Source organism: Pungitius pungitius, chromosome 8 (genome assembly GCF_949316345.1).
Source record: "Pungitius pungitius chromosome 8, fPunPun2.1, whole genome shotgun sequence".
Taxonomy (NCBI): domain Eukaryota; kingdom Metazoa; phylum Chordata; class Actinopteri; order Perciformes; family Gasterosteidae; genus Pungitius; species Pungitius pungitius.
The window spans coordinates 647623-667910 of record NC_084907.1 but is presented as its reverse complement, the minus strand read 5'-3'; the positions used below and the strand labels follow the sequence as shown (position 1 = coordinate 667910).

At 46.6% G+C, this 20288-nt stretch overlaps 4 protein-coding genes across 5 annotated transcripts; 1 reads left to right on the top strand and 3 right to left on the bottom strand.

The window, feature by feature from the left end:
- Positions 1 to 3711: 3711 nt before the first annotated feature.
- Positions 3712 to 5274, bottom strand: LOC119229877 (pre-miRNA 5'-monophosphate methyltransferase). The gene is made up of 2 exons (XM_037490679.2): positions 5008 to 5274; positions 3712 to 4573 (listed from the first exon to the last, which is right to left on the bottom strand). Exons 1-2 carry the CDS (start codon positions 5209 to 5211, stop codon positions 4034 to 4036), a joined length of 744 nt encoding a protein of 247 aa, XP_037346576.1. The 5' UTR covers positions 5212 to 5274; the 3' UTR covers positions 3712 to 4033.
- A 556-nt stretch (positions 5275 to 5830) lies between these two features.
- On the top strand, positions 5831 to 6733 carry LOC119229878 (cytochrome c oxidase assembly protein COX14 homolog). Its single transcript, XM_037490680.2, has 2 exons — positions 5831 to 5985; positions 6260 to 6733. Exon 2 carries the CDS (start codon positions 6274 to 6276, stop codon positions 6448 to 6450), a length of 177 nt encoding a protein of 58 aa, XP_037346577.1. The 5' UTR covers positions 5831 to 5985; positions 6260 to 6273; the 3' UTR covers positions 6451 to 6733.
- A 7-nt stretch (positions 6734 to 6740) lies between these two features.
- Positions 6741 to 15188, bottom strand: cers5 (ceramide synthase 5). The gene is made up of 10 exons (XM_037490675.2): positions 14904 to 15188; positions 12560 to 12665; positions 12079 to 12209; positions 11838 to 11895; positions 11652 to 11702; positions 11274 to 11366; positions 10244 to 10372; positions 9762 to 9868; positions 8924 to 9080; positions 6741 to 7604 (listed from the first exon to the last, which is right to left on the bottom strand). The coding sequence occupies exons 1-10, from the start codon at positions 15074 to 15076 to the stop codon at positions 7446 to 7448; spliced, it is 1164 nt and encodes a 387-aa protein (XP_037346572.1). The 5' UTR covers positions 15077 to 15188; the 3' UTR covers positions 6741 to 7445.
- Positions 15189 to 16453: 1265 nt separating this feature from the next.
- LOC119229876 (glycerol-3-phosphate dehydrogenase [NAD(+)], cytoplasmic-like) lies at positions 16454 to 20077 on the bottom strand. 2 transcript variants are annotated; one of them, XM_037490676.2, is made up of 8 exons: positions 19982 to 20077; positions 19059 to 19236; positions 18822 to 18962; positions 18595 to 18733; positions 18362 to 18474; positions 17062 to 17298; positions 16877 to 16983; positions 16454 to 16786 (listed from the first exon to the last, which is right to left on the bottom strand). In XM_037490676.2, the coding sequence occupies exons 1-8, from the start codon at positions 20023 to 20025 to the stop codon at positions 16690 to 16692; spliced, it is 1056 nt and encodes a 351-aa protein (XP_037346573.2). In that variant the 5' UTR covers positions 20026 to 20077; the 3' UTR covers positions 16454 to 16689. The 2 variants fall into 2 exon arrangements, with proteins under 2 accessions (XP_037346573.2, XP_037346575.2); XM_037490678.2 differs by having other exon boundaries at positions 19059 to 19315; positions 19982 to 20053.
- Between the last annotated feature and the right edge of the window lie 211 nt (positions 20078 to 20288).

Sequence of the window (20288 nt, the reverse complement as noted above, 5' to 3'; positions counted from 1 at the left end):
CAAAAATGTGACCTAGCACGTCTCCCAGGCGGCAGACGGATGAAATACCTCTCGTTTGGACGCTGGCAGAGAGGCTTAAAACATCTGAACCAGGACGTAAGTCTCTGAAAGAGGAGGAAAGCACACTGTTGGATTATGCATGTCCCCCCCCCCCCCCCACCCCCCCCCTCCCTCCCCAAGGCCTCGCGGTTGACCTCCTGGTATTGAATCATGTGACCACGGTAGCTTTCTGTGGATTGTACAGTAGGAATAGGAAGCTCTCAGCATTTTGCAACCTTTTGTACAGATTGAACCTGTGGAAAGCGTTTTGTTTATGGAACCGAGGCCAGTTTTAGTCGGGTTTTGAACCCGTGGAGATGTGCGTGAACATTGGGAGCAGTCACCAAGTCACTTTTGTAGTCTCTCGAGCTCGTTTGTTCTCTCCTGTTGTAAATGGTAACCTTTTTTTTCCTTATTTTTGAACATGGACACAACTTGAGAACTGAAGCTGATTGTGTGCTGTGCATCTGGAGTCTTTCTTCCTTGGAAAGGAGAGTCGTGGAAACTCATCTCGTCTGTCTGCCATTTGTGTCCATCTCATTTTTTATGTAGTAGAACAGTTAATATATACATTTTATGAAAATTATTTTTCTTTTCAATTATGCACCACTGTTCAAAGATTTTATATCCTAACTTTACAAAATTTACAACCTTTGTAATATTCAATGGTTTCTTTTAAAAAGACCTTTTATGTAATGTTATTTTTAGTATTCTGTAATTAAAATGATGAAAATGACTGAATTGTATCATTTATCTGCATGTTAATGTCTTTCATGCCTATTCAGAGATTTGAATTAATACCAACAGATGATTTTTAGGGCCGGGACTTTAGCGCGTTAATTACGATTAATTAACTACTATGTGAATTAAGATGAATTAATTACACAAAAAATAACACATTAAACATTTTTTACGCATTTTTACACTTATTTTTTGCACCGCGGAACGTTTCTCACAGGATGAGTTTCGGGGGGACCGATTATACTGGAGCACCAACTAGCGTCCATGACTTCAGACAACAACAAACCACAGTGAACATGAACGAAGAAGCTGACGAGACCGTGTCGGGTGGCCCCGTGAATGGGAAATCTTCTTATAATAAACACACGGATGGAAGCGTCGATAAGAGCGTGGTTGTGTGCAAGCTGTGCAACAAGGAATTCACATCGAGCCTCAAGTATCACCTCAACGCAACACAATTAGCAGCTAGCGTGGACGTACAAGGACCCACACCCAACCCACACTGCACCAGATGACTGGTTTAAGGACCAGGGTAACTAAGACCATAACCAATGTTCTGAATGTACTTGAAAGTATTGGTCTACTTAAAAAAACATAGTTTACAGAAGGTCTACTTACCTATAGGCTACCTGAATTTCTGAAAGTACTATATTTCTAAATATGCTATTTCTACACTTGTCTGCTGGAATTGGTTGAAGAAAAATAAAAATCCATGTGAAAAAAATTACTTCTCACTGTTCTCAGGTCAAATATTTATTAATTTTTGATTAATTTTGATTAATTAATTACAAAGCCTCTAATTAGATTAATAATTTTAATCGGTTCCCCGCCCTAATATATATATTATATATATATTATATTTTGACCCTACATATTTTGAATTTTTTCACAATGTTTTTTTCCCATGACATGACTGGAATGATCTTAGATGGAGCAACCTACACGTCCCTGTCACTAATGCCAAATGCCCCAAATTTCTGTACTTTAAACCTTATCTGGGTTCAACCCTCAAGGGACATGGTGGCTCTTCCTAAATCCTTTTTTAGTTTTGGGTAACTGACATTTATAAAAAATCATAATGGGAGATTGCCCCAGAGACGGATTGGTGCATCTTGGAGGATCAACCGTGCTATTCATCCTTCCTGCATTGGTAAAGGCACAAGTGAGTTGAATTTGAATGTAACAGAGAATTGGAGGGTGGATGCACTAAAAAGGGTAAACAAATCTACACCCTGTGCCAGACTGTCAGTTTAAGGTTGTCCACAGGATGCCCTGAAGTAGACAAACATGTGATTGTCTTGAAAAATGCCCTCAGAGGCTGTAATAAGTTTCATGTCAGTGTGACCACTGAATGAGACACATCTGCTCATCTTTACTGACTCATCCGGCCTTCTCTCCCGTCAAAAAGGTGGAACCCTATAGGCTACGTAGCATGGCTAATGAGTGCTAAAAGGCTAAAGCAATTAACATCAAATTTAGTCAATTCATCATCATTCAAAAGATTCTTCATCATTCTTGACAATGCCATCACAACTCAAGTGAACGCGCCTTGTGTTTCTGCATAACCCCTAGGGTTCACTTCTCTGAAACAACCAGTGGGGACAATGCCCCCACTACTACCTCCGCGGCAGTGCGCTCAAGACTTGGCAGGAGCGGGATTTGAACCCACTGGCGGCGCTTACAGAGGCTTCTGGGCTCTAGCTTGCACCCCTACACTACCAGTCCTGGTCACATTTTGGCAACTTTGATTTTCCTATTTAACCTTGAGCATGTGAGTTAAACTTTAAAACTCTTTTAAATGCTATTTCCACATCTGGGCTTGAACCCACAACCTTCAAGTGCAGTGCAGGGGCATATGCCAGCAGCTCTTCCACTGTGCTAATTCACCACACACCAACCAACCCTTTGTTTGTTGTATTTAACCTTGAGATTGCTATTCAAACCTGAAGTAAAGCCAAAGGCTCAAACCCAAGACTGGGCTTGAACCCACAACCTACAGGGTAAGGACAGTAGCTCCTCAGCTCTTGTGCTGCACTAACTCACCATGCACAAACTACATTTTGTTTCTCATATTTAACCTTGAGATTGCTACTCAAACCTCAAAACTCTTTCAAAGCAGAAGTGATGTCTGCATGAAGGCGCATGAACCCACAACCTCAGACAGCAGGTTGGAGCCTGCAGCCCTTCAGTTGTCCCCTTGTGCTATTCAAGCACATACCTCATTGCGTCCGTTTCTCATATTAGACCTTGGGATTGTTTACTAAACCTCAAAACTCTTTCAAAGTTTACAGTTTGAAGCCCTGACTGCAACCAAACCCTCCTTCTGAGAGAGCAGGTTTGAACTGAGGATCCTCCACACTTCAGCCTTCCTGCTATCTCCCTGCACTGTTCCACCACACACCTGTTGATGCTTTTGAATCCAACCTCAATTCTCATAGATTCTCAGGCTGGAATCCACAACCGTTCCATACCGTTATAATAGAATTGCAGGTCAAGTAAAGTCATATAATGGCATTTCTAATAAAGCCCTAGTTGATTTCACTACTTTTATGCTGTGATCCTAATTTCACTTTTTTCGACATATGTGTGCTGATGCCCGCGTGTGAATTGAGAGGATCCATACCGACTCCCCTATGGAGCTAAACCAGTCTGACGGTCCTCCTCAGCTGAGTGGAGAATAAATCCCGGAAGAAATAAACACGTTTGACACACGGCACCTTGAGGAGAGAGAATCAAATCCCAAATGTGGATCAGGAAGGTCAGCTTTGATTCCACTAAAGACACCAGAACTCACCATGATTCACAGTGTCACTGTTTGTTTAATTTATTTTAAATAACTTTTAGGGTTTTATCCAGAAACTTTCTAAATGTTCACTTGTCTTTTTCTTAACTGGTGAAATAATTTAAGTAAAGGTGTTGAGGTTTTGCTGCTTTTCTTTTTTTTGTCATCACCAGAGCAGAGCTGTTTAGAAATGATTCATAAACAAGATATTTGAAGGCTCCAGCTCTGTGAATTGACTCATTCTTCTAGATTGTTGAGTTGAAGGTAGCATCTTCAATCTGTTTACCTTCATCCGGCCAAGAAAACAAAACTCCAAAGATGCATTTGTACAATTGGAACCAGCTTTTTGCCATTCAACAGTTACTTAATATAACACAGGGTCACATGCAGGGGATGCGCATCATCTGAACCGCTCCCCACGCTGAGGTCTTAGTTCTCCCTCATCACGGGCCAGCAGCAGAAAGCTCTCCCTCAGTCCTGGCTCCTCTTGAACAGCAGCAGCTTGCGGTCCCAGGTGGTGCTGCCGAAGCTCTGGACGAGCTCCATGCCACATTGTGTCTCCAGGTGCTCCCTGGCCCGCTCCGCCACGTCCCCCCGGATCCTCAGGCTCTTGAAGTGGTCGAAGTCGGAGCGGCCCAGCTTCCTCAGCCGCCGGGCTGCGGAGCGGTAGCACTTCCAGGGCTGCGCCTCCAGCAGGAGGTGCTGGCTGATGGAGGCCAGGCGGGAGAGCAGCTGCAGCAGGCCGCCGTCGCCGTGGTTCAGGTGGACCCACATGGTGACGGCCAGGCACAAGCACAGGTGGAAGCGGGGGCAGCCGTGCCGGTCGAGGTGGTCCTGCAGCTGGCGGGTGTCCTTGGTGACGTCCAGGGGGATGAAGGAGATGTTGTCGGGCAGAGGGTTGTTCTGCTGAGCCCTCTGGATGAGGACCTGATCCAGGTCGAAGCCCAGCAGGTGGACTTTCCTCTCATCGGGCTCCGGAACCAGATGCTTGTAAAAGGCTACGCTCAGCTCCTGGGAGGAAGGACAACAAACCACTCGTTATATGATCGGGTAGGAACTTTAATTCAAATCTAGTCGTATGCTTCACCTGCAAATCTATCCATGGCAAACGAAGACGACCTTGCATTCAAAATGTGAAGTAACGGTACATAAGTTTTATCTTTAAATGTACACAAACAGCAGAGGTAAGATTATGCAGAATGGCACCAGAATTGGCGATGTGCACATTTGAGTCAGCGTCACTAATGCAGCAACTAAAAGTCTGATTTGATCTACTTTACACAGTCCGGCATCTTTTATTCATATTTATACATCATGAGAAACCTTTAGTTGCGTATTGCGGACTTCAGCGTTTCGCTAATAAACTCATAAGGAGTTAAACACCGCGTGTAAAATGTCGTCAAAAACACATTTACAGAAGCATCTAAAGCGGAGACGCGGCTTACTCCGGAGTTACAGCCCACGTCCAGGATCAAAGTGCCGCGGTGTGCGTCGCTGAACGTCAGATCCCGCAGCAAAGTGGCGGGAACGAGGCTCAGGCGGTTCTCCGGGGGGTTGAAGGTGTAATAGTTTATGAAGTTGCCGTAAGGAGCTGCTCCTGGTTCCGTTGTTTCATCGTCAGCTGCGCTACTCGTCGAGCACGTAGCCATCGTAACGTGTGCGCCTCCAAAATACACCCGGGTGGAAACACGAGCTTTGAAGGCGGAGAGGGGTAGTTTTGTTCCGTGTTAGTTTTGTTGGATTTAACGTATTTTGGTTTTTACAGGTATAGTCAACTGACAGGAAAAAAAAACAGTAAAGCTCGTATTGCGTCCACTGTACTTTTTGGAGTATTTAGTAAGCGGGGTAACTACTGAAGGCATCAAATGTATACATATATACCATACTAAACTATCATTTTACAATATATGACACTAAGCCATATTTTTGACAGAATATACTATGACATTTTACAAAACATGACACAGTAGATTAGGTCCAGTCCAGTTAATATATTTATAAAATAGTCATTGAATATGTCATAGAAAGTCACAGCACCGGATGTCAAGGCTATTTAATAGTACAACATTTAACAAAAAGTAATATTCTAGTTGTTCATAAAAAATCCATAAGACCAGTAATAGTTAGATAAAAACTTAAACGTAAAAATATAGATTGAATAATAATAAATAATTGATTAAAAGTATCAAGAACAAAACAAACCCCATCAGGATTGAGAAGGCTCCTGAAGTCCTCCGGCCAGCAGGTGTCCCTCTGGATCTTTAACTCGCAGCTTTAGGAGAAGAAGAAAGGACCCGTCTGGCTTTCCGTACCTTACGAAATGTTCACCTTTTACTTACGTTTTAACTACTGACGTCTGCGTGCTGACATTGAGGACAACCGCGCTCACCTGTGTTTCTCACCGCTTGGTAAAATAAAAAAAGGTAAGACCAGATTCCAGTATTTTTCAAGCACGCGTGACCTTTTAAGAAGTCAATAAAATAAGTGCTAGTCTGCGTGCCCGTAGTTAAGCTAACTAGTGCTAGCGTGCTGTTAGCGAAACAAGACGAAACTTGTTAATGTAGATCAACACGTTATTTGTGGGCACACACACACACACACGCACACACACACACACGCACCCTGAGCACACCGCGCGGTGTGGAGGTGCTGAAGGTCCTAAAGGTGCTCACTCTCTTTCCTCCCTGGTTCCTCCAGGTTCCTTCCTCATCATGGTGACTGGGAAGCGACTCGCGGACATCGGCTACCGCGCGTTTTCGGCCTCCATGATGCTGCTGACGGCCTACGGGGGCTACCTGTGCGCGCTGCGGGGCTACCGCTACGTGCAGAAGCAGAAGAAGCTGAAGCTGGCAGCGGAAAACCAGGACCCCGAGGTCATGAAAGACTGACGGCCAGATGTGCAGTAGGAGCCTCCTCGAGATGTGGACATTTTCTACTCATCCGTATGTTCTTCTTGTGCGTCGCTAAACAATCCAGATGTTGGGTCTCCTCAGGACAGGAATCCACTGTGAGGGGGGGTCCCACCAAGGAAGATGTTTGATAAAAGCTTCACCAAGCAAATGAACAAATAGCTTATTATTTGTGGCTACGCCTTTGTAAAAAAGATTGCTGTAATTGTTTGTAACATTAAATTAAACATTAAAGCGACGTATTGTTCATAAACGACAAGAACGGCCTCTTTCACCAACACAATATATTTGGGAAAATATATTTTTACAAGGCAAATGAGAAGGCAATAGCAGACACGTAGCGTAGCCCTCAATCCTGACAATTTCATAGGCATTTGGTCTTAGAAGAAGTAAAAAAACAAAACTGTAAAACTAAACGTTAAAGTTTCTAAACATTGTTAAAAAGTAAAAATCCCAGAAGGCAGAAACATTTGCTGCTTTTCATTTTCATTTTTTTTTACTCCTGGACAAATACACCCAGCAGGTGACCTTTTAAGAGCTGATAAAATCACAGTTATTTAAATGTTTAATACCTGCCGTGTTGCAACAAACTTCCAGAGGGTAGAGTTTTCTGCCCTTTGTGCTCCAGTGCGAAGAAACCAGTAACATGGAAATAATCCAAGTTCATCTGACCAATAAAACTGGGAGAGAACATTGAGACACAAAATAAATCCTATCATTTAAGAAATAAGAACAGAATCATCTGCTTCATATCATCGCAGCTTCCACGCCTCTCGTCCTGAGTTGTGCAGGACAAGTCAGTACGGAGCTCGTCTCAGCAGATGTCAGCAGAGTCCGGTGTCAGTTTGTGCTTCCGTGTGCACTCAGTCAGTAGTGTGTGTGTGTGTGTGTGTGTGTGTGTGTGTGCTTCAGAGGTCAGGGGAATGTCAAAAGCGGTTGTGAAGGACCGCCTGCAGGGGGCTCCCTGCCTCCTTTCACCACCCGTTGAGGTCCTGCGCCCCGGCGTCTTTGGCGGCGTGGCAGCTGGTGCCGTTCTGTCCCGTGGGCGACGGCGAGGAGGCGGCGGGGGGGCGCTGCGCGTCGCACTCGTCCCCCGAGCTGCTCTCCACGTCGCTGCGAACGTCCTTGCTCACCTTGGAGAGGACGGAAGGGATTAAAAACCAGTTAACCCTCATCATACTTCTGTAAATGAGTAACGTCGGGCCTTCAGGGGGATTTGTGAAGCTCATCTTTTTTTGGCACATGACCTGTTGTGACCTTTTAGTTGCCTGAACCATTTAAACTGTTTTATAGGATTTGAGGGAAGACTCAACTTGTAACTGGACCACAGTGTAACTTACATATTTCTCCTGATTGGAGGTAAGGGGATCATGAGAATTATATTTTTTAAATACAAATTTACCAAAAGCACAAATTCAAATGAGTAAAGAAACAACATACTTAAGATAACAAATATTTAAAGATGCATATTCATGTTGCTGTAGAGATAACTGGCAGTGGTTTGATTCAGTCATACCTGACATTATTACCACATTCATTATAATAATTCATCTCTTCCTTGTTCTGCATGTAAAAAGCTTTAAGCTTTAAACCTGCTGCAGCTGAACTGAATCTGGAGACGGGACCAAAGGCGTAACCATGGTTTAGACATGGGGGGGGTCCAAATGAATACCCTTCCCCATAAGTATTGCATTGCCTACAATTCTATATTTATATATGAACATTTCAAACATAGTTTCGAGGACTTCATGAATTCACATCTTTTATCAAGCTACTCGTTTTATTTGTTTTTATCGAGTTACTCTCTGAAAAACCTCAAATCCTCCATTAGTCGACCTCCTCATCACTTTCTTTGCTCTCAACTGACTGAGGAACAAGTGGTAGGTAACCATCACACAAGTGTTTTAATTATTTAGGAATTAGGAGGAAAATAAATAAGACGCAACAAGAGGCCGATCCATTGACAGGGTTCATAAAAGGAGAAAATATATTTCACCCCCCCAAAGGATGCGTGGTTACAAAGACCAGATGAGTGACAGGAATCACGGAGGGGGGCGTGGCCTAAAGGAGCAGACAGACAGCCTCCCACATCGAGGATGTTGGAACTTTCTGTTCTGAATCATGTGATTTGTGTTTGTTTACCCTCCTTTGGATGGAGTTTGAGCTGCTTTATACTTCATGGAAGGAAACCACACCAAAGGGAGGCTAAGGGTGTTCTCAGCAGACCACTGACCAGAAGGTATTTGCAGGTTCAGAGCGAGCTTCAATGTGAGGTCAGGAGGTCATTACAGTGCGGCTGCATGGAAAAGGATTTTTAACCGGTCTGCCGCCTCAACTACTAAAGGAAAAATGTCAACAAAATCCACCTTTCCAGGTTTAGATGAGAATCTAATGATGTAACTTGTTTCTACTTTGCAGTAGGTCTCAGTACGGCGTCTCAGCGGTGACCCACCTTGCCCCGCAGCATAGCTTTGGCCGCTATACGGGCTATGAGGTAGAACCAGAAGATGTGCAGCAGCTGGAGGACCAGCAGCAAGGAGTTGAAGAGCCACCAGGACGGGTACGGGCCGACTATGGCCCAGCTCTCAAAGATGGTGGAGTTCAGGACCCTGTGGAACCACAAGACAGATATGTGTGGAGGTTTCATCATCGACCCTCAGAGTCACTAAAGTACAGCGGCAGCTCAGCGAGGGGGCGACAGAAGGTCATCGACGGGACCTCCTCCCCCAGCACAGGTAACCAAAGCCAACGTGAGTGCCATCCCCCCCGAGACACTGAATACAGCGGCTCGGGTTACGCTGCTCTATGACTCCTCGCCGTCCGTCTGTCTCTGGAGGACCAGCATGATGATCACAGGTTCCTCCCTAAAGGGCAGCGCCATGGCGCCTCAGCAAAGTGCAGCTTGTGTCACTGGTTACGGCGACAGATCTCCACAAGGAGAACCAACACCAGTGAAGAACCAAGGGAGAACACGTTTCAATGTAATGTTTGAGGTGTTCAACTTAACATTAGCTCGCTAACGACAATGAACGACGCTTTGGGTCTAAAGAACCACGTTCTAACAGCTGGAAGGACTTCATTCACAGAACCATCTGTGCAGCATCCGGCCTGCATTCAGTCAATCAATGCTAAAAATACTTGTTAATAAAAGTCTAAATGTTATGCAGCTTCGAGAGTTTATGTGGGATTACAGTGTTTTCTGTGCAGACGGCTCAGAGAGGCTGGATTATTCCTCATTAATGTAACGGCAGAGTAGTTGTAGGATATTAACCCTCAGGCTGAGAACTCACCACACTGGATATATAACTAGCCTGGTGATGAAGAATGCGGCACTAAACACGATGAAGAGGAGGTCACACAGGCGCTGGTACTTGGCGTAATTGGCCAGTTTTCCTGCCTGTTGCAAAACAAAAAAAACAAACAGTTCAGAGGTTTAATGTAGAGAATCTTTTCTTTTACTTATTTCATTTCAGGGTAAATACCAGTAATCCCTTCAGGTGTCAGCCAGGTGAGAGTGACAGGAAATAATAATCTCCATTCATCTCCATTGTTTCAGAAACCAGAAGCAACGTGAGGCTAAATGTAAAAGCATCAGTCACATGTTCCTATTTTAAGTATCAGCTTGTAAGCAGTAACTTCTGCTCATGATGAATATAAAAAAACTGCTCTCTTTTCACATTATAAGTCGACATTAGAGAAACCTTCTCTTAGAACCAGGGGAGGATCGGTTACATGTTGTGTCCATACAGATGTTTGACTTGTAGTTCGTTACCTCCAGCAGGAAGTCCGAGGCGTCGTGGACGCACATCACGAGGCTCCCTACTCGCGCCATGTTGTTGACGTAAGAAAAGCTGATCAGGCTGACTGTCGCCAGGTGATGGATGAACATTATCAGGAAGTCCTGAAATCAAAGAAGAGAGGGGGGGTTAGCACACACGTACATGTCTACCTGTTACCTTGGACCCGAGGGGGGTGTGTGTGTGTGGGGGGGGGGGGGGGGGGGGGAGACCTACAGCTATAGGAAGTGGACCTTAATGTGATGTGTGTGATCAGCTGTGTAGCTTTAAGTGTCTGGATGCAGAATTTAGATGGAAACTCAGATCCAAGAGAAGCATCACAAGGAAACAGTATAAAAACATCAATACACGACACGTGGACACTGCAGACGGGGGGGGGGGGGGGGGGGGCTCTGTGCCCTTGGCACCTGGCGCCTGAGGTTAAACACTTGAAGTGTTTGTAGTTGAAACCTTTGAGTGTTTGTGAATCCAGTGAAGCGCATCATGCTCAGACTTAAAGGGCCTTAAACCAGAAGAACCCCGTTGACTTCTGTGCGTTGGTACCAGTCGCCATTGTTTGTTTTCACAAGGAACCCGAGCCGAGTAAAGAGAGACGTTGAGGAATGTGCAGCTCGACAAACACAGATCTCGTGAAGCGATCTGTGTTGGCCTCATGTGATCATCACACCATGCACATTCTACCTGTTACACACCAGGTGAAATCAGACAAGGCGCCGCACGCTTAATTTAAACAAAAAGGCGTTGGCCTTCTACACCTGCTTCACATTCCAGATGTTATCTGACATCTTGAACATCACTAACTGCTGCTCTACTGCGCTGCAATCACAGGAATCTGTGTCATTCGAGTCAGAGGCCCGTCGGTCACATGACAATAAAAAGCCTGCACAGAGGGAGCAGCACCAGCTTAGCCCCCCCCCCAACCATGTGACCTTCCCAAACCAAAAGGCTCTTCCGTGAGGAGCCTCAGATCAGAACAGAGCGGTTTACACAGACGGAGGTGCCCACCTTCCTCTTGATGTCGGTGAATTGGGAGAACATGAGGGACCAGTAGAACGCCAGTTCTGTCACGTAGTAGCAGTAAAGACCCGGGGTCATGACCTCAAGAGACAGACGGAAATAAGAATTGTATTGATTGTACAAAGGTGTTTAATGAGTGATGCTGATGGACTGAATGTCACAACCACCAAAGTCCATCAACAAAGCAGAGTTTAAATCTCCTGAATCGATGTGAGAAAATGAAGGAAATGGTACCAGGCAGAAAATGATCCATTGGTACCCGTTTATATTTAAGAAGACAATGAATTAGTGATTAGACTTGTCACACTAGAAGGCACGGGGTCTTTCTGTCCTGGTTATTAGACAACAGTTAGAAGAGCATCATACCTGATGAGGATAACCATACCAGCAAAGTCGTGTGTCCCACATCCAAGGACACTGAAACAAGAAGCACAGCACCTCACTTCATGTTAGAAATATCACAAATGAAGGAACAAACGATGCCACAGCAGAGCCCCCCCCCCCCCCCCCCCCCAGTTCATACTGAATCCAAACTTGATCTGATGTGCTCACCTGCCACAGAAACCGGAAGCCATAGGTAAATATGCCCAAATAAAACGTAAACCTCCACCTACAAGTAAAGAAGAAGGGATTATGTTCTGGTTCCAGAGAGAATGAGCACATGAAATATAATCCACGGTGAGGTCTGCTCTCCCTCATCTGCCACCATCCTGATTCTACTAGAACCGGATTCCTTAGAATCCTGCACCGTGTGCACAGAGCTTCATGGGTGCAGCAGCAGGGATTCACATACATGCTCTCGCAGAACTTGGTGTGCATGCTGGGTTTGTCCTGGTTCCTGCGCTGTCGGAACCAACGCTGGACCTTCCTCACCTCCCAGTCCAGCTGCTTGGACAAGCCGACCAGACGCCGAGAGTCCGGATCCTGTGCATGAAAACGATTATACTCACACATGAAAGCATGATGCAATGATGTGCTTTAAAGCGTCTCATGTGGAGGAAGAAGCCGTTTGGTCTCCTGTTTGCTTCCTCCAGGCTGAAACCCATCATGATGATTCAATTATTAACTAACACTTGATAAATGTTTTATTGTCTGGGTTCTAGACTCCACTTAATCACACATCAGTTTAGTCTACACTCAGCTCGTGTTTCATAGGACGTCTCAGATATGCGGCTTGTTAATGGCGTGCGTTGATGTGTGTGTGTGTCGTTAACCCTGCAGCCACAGACGATGGGACCTGATACGCTGCTCTGTCGGGGGGGAAGCGACTGCACCTTGGTGATGGAGGTGAACACCTTCTCCAGCACGGCGTGGGGCGGAGCTCTGCGTCCCACGCTGGGCTGGATGTGGAGACAGCGGGCGCAGGGACTGGCAATAAACCTGTGGCACAGGTGAAAAGCGATGGATGGTACTTATTATTTAGTGCTGTGGGAGGGGCTTTGGGTCTCAGTGACACACGAGGAAGGGCTGCACTGCAGCAACAAAGGCTCTTTGTGCTCCGTAACACAATCACATCCATCAAGAGGATAAAAGGTCAAACACGTGCCGCTGATCCACAAACAAAGCACAATGTAAAACCGCTTCATCGACTTCAGGAAGCAGCTAAAGTTAACATTTGTTAACAACAACCACATTCCTCATCGGATCATCAGGTGGATTTAAGTGAAACATATGATTGAATCTAAAGTAAAACGCTGGGCTGCAAACAGAGAAACTCTCCAACAAGCAGAAAGGGTTAGGGTTTCACGTTTTGATTTTTTCCAGCACACGGATGTAAACCCCTGCAAACCCTTTGGGGGCCAATCGGCGTGGCCCCCCCTGGGAAGACGAAAGAAAAACAGCATCCCGACCGCCTGTTACCAAGCAACCGTGTGGGCGGAACCACGCCAGGGGGCGTAAGCTTTCCCCTCGGCGGGGGGGGGGGGGCACCAGCTCATAATGTGTGGGAAATCAGCAGAAGGCTGAGCAGAGGGGGGGGGGGGGGGGGGGGGTCGGCCCTCACTCGCTTGGTCCCAGAGGGTTCTAGAAGAGTTCATCTGGTGGAGAGGAATCCAGCAGACGCCTCTGAGCGTGTGGGAATGTGACTCTGAGGGACAAAAGACAAACATGTGCGGAGACAAAAGGGGACACAACAGAAGACGTTGATAAGCTGCACTGAGGAAGGAGGCAGAAAGGAATGAAGGAGGACGTCACGACCGACAGCTGATGACACAGATAGAGCTTCAGTTAATAAATGTACGAGCAGGTTCTGCAGCTTCAACAGAACAAACGTCTTTGTCTTTGACGTTAGTGAAAGTTGAGATTCAAATATTTAAAAGGGAGGTGATGGAAGAACTTTACTTTCACTTTGACGTTTGTTTTGGGTGAAATAAAAAGGAAAACCGTGGAAGTGTTTAGGAAAAATATTCATGGAAAAAAAGAAAAAAAAGAGCAGAGACTTGTTTGGGTTCAAATTTGTCCAAACAATTAGTTTTTTTGTTTTTCTAAATGACGCCTGTGATCAGAGAAGCTTCCAGAAATCACTATGCAATGATTGCAAGTATGAGTGTGTGTGTCTGTGAGAGTGTGTGTGTGTGTGAGATCAATCAACAAAGTGCAGCCTCTGCAGAAAGTAGGAATGGTGCAACGTGTCCATGTGTGATGAATAAATAAATGAGCGACCTGAGTCAGAGGGTTTACGCTCTCTGATGACATCACTGTGGACCGTCCTCTCCTGGTGGACAGCTCTGCGCAGAGAGGGACGGGCGGTGGACCTCAGAGACACGCAGAGACACCGTGGACACCTGCGATGCTCCTCATGAGTCACCACTTGGACACGCGTCCATCAAACAAAGAAAAGAATGAAGCCGTTTGAAGCGACAGCCAGAAAGAAATGGTTTTGGGGCGAAGAATTGTGACGTCATTGAGGAATCCGACAAATACATTTGCCGTGTTTGTGACGTCATCGATGCTTACAAAACCCTGAAATATCGACCCACTTCCCTTCGGTGTGGCAACAACTAATTAATTACACAATGGCTTCCGTTTGCCAAAGAAACGTCTGTAGGACCTCTCTGCTTTAGACATGCAGGTGATGTAATTAAACCAAGGTGCACGTGTGTGTGTGTGTGTGTGTGTGTGTGTGTGTGTGTGTGTGTGTGTGTGTGTGTGTGTGTGTGTGTGTGCTGTACAAAGCCATGACACACATGGCTCTACCTCTGCACAGGGTGGATGGATACCTGACCCAACTACTGAGAAAGTAGGTCCAAACTGTTGACCGGCACGGCACGTGACGGTGCGCTGGCCGTAGTTTCACGGACCGGATAGAGGTCAAGGGTCAGCACACTGGTTCCGGTGTCGCGTCGATGGCGAGCTTCGGTTGTAACGGTGTCACGCGCTCGGTGCTCAGAGGAAAGTTCTGACGCGTCGTGGTCTTCAGAAGGAGGTGAGACGACGACGTTGGTCCATTTGATCCGTATTTGAGGAGAAAGGTTCGAGTTCGAATTGGGAAACGGCGCTAGTTTGACTAAACGAATTTGAAGGTCGGCTCACCATCACTTCGCGTAGCGGGAGTTTAAGGAAACGTCTCCCTCACGTTCAAATAACTAAAGAAAAGCGACATGAGCGACGAGTACGAACCTCTCGAACAGTATCCTCACGAAGAAAATGGCCAAAGCCAGCGGGAAGGCGGCGAGCAGATGTCCAGCTTTGGGGTACTCCACCCCGGGAGCCGGGTCCGCCAGATCCGCCCAGGTGACGTTGTGCGGGAGCCAGAACCTCTCGTTCCAGAACCAGGCAGAAAAGGCAGCCATGTTTCCCAGTGAGCCGGTCCCCGGGCGGGTTAATTCAATTAGGTTTAGTTTCTGGAGGAGAAGGGATGAAGGTTGTAACTTGATGGAAACCTCCCCCGAGCCCTCGGGCCACTCCGCGATGACCGTGTGAAGGGAGCCGGGGACTTCCGCTTTCTGTTTTCAAAGTAAGATTCCCAACGGTAAAACCTAAACGGAACAAATGACTAAAATGGGATGCCTCGTCTGTTTGGCCCGTTGTTTTGCGAGCTGAAGGCAGGAAACACCTGTGGCTTTTGACCACGAAAGTGTCAGCGACTTGAGACCGAAGTTTCTTTTCATCTTTGTCACCCCATGAGTTTTTATTTTGAAGGCACAGCAGCACAGCTTCCTGTATCGCACGCCTGAGAGCGGCCAGCTTGACGAACCTTGGCCGCCTGGTTAAGAGGAGGAAGTAAGTCTCTCCTCCCTCCCTGAGAGGGACGGGGGCATCCATGGCACACCTCCCGGAGGATTTCCTGCTGGAGCTCCACTGGCCTCCGATACGTTGTCATTTAAGTCATTAGTTGCACAGCTTTAGCATTAGCTGCTCAGCTTCTGCTCTGTAACCCGCCTGTGAAGGTGCCGAATCAAAAGGTAGATCCAATGAATCGGGAGAAAAGCTTTGATGATTTATGTGATGATGCCCTCAGGTGTCAGCTGGGTGTACTACCACTACAAAGTGGTACTCAACATCTATACATATACAAGGATATGGTATTTTATATCGGTTAGAGCTCAGATACCCGATTGAACCCTGCAGGAAAGCATTAGAGATATAAAGACTTGTTTATTTAAAGGCATACAAACTAAATAGTTATGTCTGAAGGAACATCATTTCTGATGGAACCGCAGTGGTGTGTTATTCCGTGTGGTTAAGCAGGCAGCTGCAGTGCTTCCCGCCGGGTCTAATTATAGATGGACATTTTCCCCTTTGGACAGTGTTATTATTAGATATCTCACAGGCCACTTGACTCAGAAACTATGCAGGGGAATCCAATGAGGTAACTTCATGGTCTACAACAGAACAGGCAAGAAATAATGATAAAAAAGCACCGATTTGTGGGATGAAAGAACACGTGGGTCACCGCTGCCTGCTGTCTCTCGTTCTGCCTTCAGCTGAAACTCGGATCCACAGTGACTTACAGGCACCAATCATGGAGGAGACGTCCAGCAGAGATGTTGTGTGAATGAATCAACTGGTAGGTCAATGAGGGCTCATGAGGACCGAGGCGTGAGCTTCTGTAGGAAATGGTAAAGGTGAAGAAGTGGCCGAGCTCCGGTTACTGCAAGGCTGCTGCAGAGATTCGGTCCTGCAGGGAGACAGCGGCGAGTTGGACGCAAAGCATCAAACACCAAAAAGTCACTGAGCTCAATGATTTATTCATGAATTCATCCTGAATGCAGAAAGAACAGAAACAACACAAGTTGGAGCTTCCTTCAGGGTTTGCTTTTTACCAAGTAGTTCCATAAAAGAGGGTAAACTGGAACAAACTTTTAAGACACTTTGCGGCGTGTGTTTCTGATCCAAACGCATCGCGTCGGTGGGTTTTGTCACGAAGGGCAGAACGTAAAAAGCTCCACGGTCTGCTGGTCCCTCACATGTGCTCCGGGTGGTTCTGCAAACACCGGATGAAATCTGTGACCGAGTGTCCGTCGAGGCAGATCCGGTGAACGGCAGTGAAGAGTGGGAACCTGGAGAGGAGAAGACAACCAATGGAGCGATAAAAGAGGAACTTGTGGTGAGCAGATGGTACCACTCACACAAGCAGAAGACAAACCCACTTGTCCACCATGTTTTTGTGCTGGAGGATGAGATGGACCTCGGACGCGGTCGCCGGACCTTGAAGCTTCTGGCCGTTCAGCATCTCCTTCTCTAACTGCTCGATGCTCTGAAACAAAGAGGCGTTGGCGGCGGTCCTCGTGCTCTACGTTCCCCGGACGGGGGACAAACATCGCTCTCTCCGTACTTTGCCTGTTTTGGCGAAGGCCTCGCCGACCTTGCGGTTGCGGCCGCCGTAGCAGGTGGTGATGAGGTCCGCGATGCCGCAGCTCTCCAGGAAGGTGGCGGGGCAGACCTGGCAGTCCGTGCAGAAGAACCTGGCGAAGGCGATCATCTCCATCAGGCCGAGGCGGATCACCGCCGCCTTGGTGTTGTCGCCGAAGCCGAGCCCGTCGCAGAAGCCCGCTCCCACCGCCACGATGTTCTGCAGGAGAGGAAAGGCCGCTGTTATCGAGTCGCCAAGACAGCGGCGCCTCCAAGGAGGTCATTTATTTGTTTTCATGATTCTACGTGGTATTTTGGGGGGTTTAACGTGTTGCACGAGGACACATTGATCCGGGATGATCTGACAAAGCTTCTTGGTCCAAATAGGAGCTTTAATACTAACCCTTAAACACGATTAAACGCGTTAATCTATGCAATCAATGTGACACAGATTAATGCAACAAAATAATTTAACGTAGTTAACGTTCGGTTTACTTCCGTAAACCAAGTAGACGCAGTCAGTTACAAAACAAACGACGAGGCGACGTCCAGCGGAGAAAGACAGACTCCACGTGTCCAACAGAAGGAGGGTGAGTGGCAAACGGACCATTTAAAGCACAAGTATGCTAAGCTAGCTGCTACGCTCGCGGCTAGGCTAAGCTAACTGCTATGTATCGTTACCCGGCGCGACACACAGTCTGCAGAGGACACCGCTGTGTCCCTAAAGGACAGTGGTTTGAAAACGTCCTGCTAAATGTGGGGACATTGTTGGCCGTTAAGTGATGGAGAGATGAGAGCAAAGTGCAGGAGGACAGCAGGAAGAGTCGTAGTTCAACATGTTAAACATGTTCCATCCATTGGAATTCTGCTTCTGATGATCAAATGTGTGTAGTTTTGTGTTTAAAAATAACATTCATAATTAAGTTTTAAATTAATCAGTGTATAAAATACACGCTTTATAAAGTGATTACTCATTACTTGTAAGATTTAGCAACAACAACAACATTCATTAATCAAGATTAATGAATTTCCAAATGTGCGATTAATTAGTTATAATCTATTAACAGCCCTATTTAATACACATCAGAGAGGTTTGTGTTGTCCAATCAGAAGACACCCTGCACCAAGGACCGTGGAAAAGTAGTTATGGAGGAATAGTAAAAAGCCTGGAATCATTTGTCCATCTTTGTTGTTTTCTTGTTCAGTTTAAGCAGACTTTACTTCTCACGCGTTGGAGAAAATCAACGCGTTATCTGTGTTTCTGAAGGAGGAGAAGAGCCGACCTTGAGGGCCCCACAGATCTCCACCACGTCGGACTCCTCCACCACCGTCACACGGAAGTTGTTGGTCTGCATCAGGTCCTTCAGCATGGGCCCCAAAGCTTTGTCTTTGCACCCTGCGCACAACAATGATCCCATTAGGCCGGTCTCCACGGTTAGTATTTAACACATCAAAACGCATCCAGTCATTTAAAACAAGTTTGGAATAATCGACAGATGTGATCTACCACGCGTACCGATTGTTGTTTCACAGAACTTCTCCTCAGCGACCTCGTTGGCGATGTTGGCCCCCATGAGGACGGTCACAGTGATGCCCAGCTTCTCTCGGATGACCGCGGAGATCAGCTTCAGACCTTCTGGACTCGCATCCACACCCTGGAGCAGACCACAAAGCACGCACACGTTACCTTTTAAGTGCATGTGGGGACCCTGAATGAACCCAAAAGGCAAGAAGGAACGTGACCTTAATGAGGGACATCCCGACAGCATCCTTCTTGATGTGGTCTTTGATGGTGTCACACACCCTCACAATGAACTGGTGAGGCACCACGAAGATCAGGATGTCGGCTCCCTTCACGGACTCCGCCAGGTCCGGAACGGCCAGCTGACGAGGCGAGAGGAAACGAGGAGGGGACCTCCGTCAGCGCCACATCATCAACAACAACAACAACAAGCCGCCGAAGACGGGGTCCACGCTCACCACGTTGGGGGGCAGCTTGTGGCCCGGCAGGTATTTCACGTTTTCGTGATCCGTGTTGATCATTTCTGTGAGTTTGCGTCCGTTCACCGTCTCCTCGAACACCCACATGTTCACCGTGGTGTCGAACTTGTCGTACTTGGCTGCGTTGGCGCCCACGATCTTGGCGATGGCCGAGCCCCTGTGGACGCGGAGACACCACGTGGCTTCAGAGACAGCAGCTGGGGGGGCTCGGTGATACCCGGAGAAAGGTCACGTGTCTTTTCAATCAGATTTCATGATAGTAGAACAATCAGTGGCGAAACAGTTGTCTTATGTTGAGTCTCGATTTTGACTCCTCGAGGACAGAGGACCATTATTTTGGGTAGTGTCTCATTTCATAACAGGCAGCTGGGCGAGATTACATATCATCATTATTACCTTTAACGCCTCACAGCTCATTCGTGTCCTTTACATTCATACTTCATAGCACACAATTCATTGTTGTAGATTAAACTTTCACATACATTGTAAAAAGAGCCACTTTACTACATGAGTATTTGACTTGTAGTGGTACATTGTGGTATTGCTCCTTTAAGTATGTGTAGTTTTTGACTGTCTGCATACTTTGTCCTGCACTGACTGAACTTAAGATTCAACACACAAAGTCTGTTGAATCTTCAATAAAGAATCGGAGTGTCGAAGCGATAAAGGTCACGAAGGTCGGTGTCTGCAAAGCGAAAATCCCTCCCTGCAGTTTGTCCACCTCATTGTTCTGCTGTCAAGTTTGCGTAACTTGAGGTCAGCACTCGCACACAAACACACAATCCAGACAACAATAGCGTTACGAGTGTAAACTTACAAGCTGCTCTATTTAAAAAAAAAAACCAACTTTCACACAAAGTGCATCAGAGTGAATTGATCCGCATTGAAAGTCCTTCACTCACCAATTACCAGAGCCGATCACACAGATCTTCTTTGGCTCTGCCATTGTGTGTTTTTAACCTTGTGGACGGAGCTGCTGCTGGTGTGAAGACACACTGCAGCGGGACAAAGTGTATTTATATCAGACACTGAGACCCGGACACACCCCCTGCTGCTGGTTGGTTGGTGTCTCTCTCTCACACACACACACACACACACACACACCCAAGGCTGAACTAAACTCATATTGTAATTGTAATCCTTGAAGAAATATTAAAGCAGTTTTTATTATGAAGATGTGACGAAATGAAACCACCATCAGTCCATTTT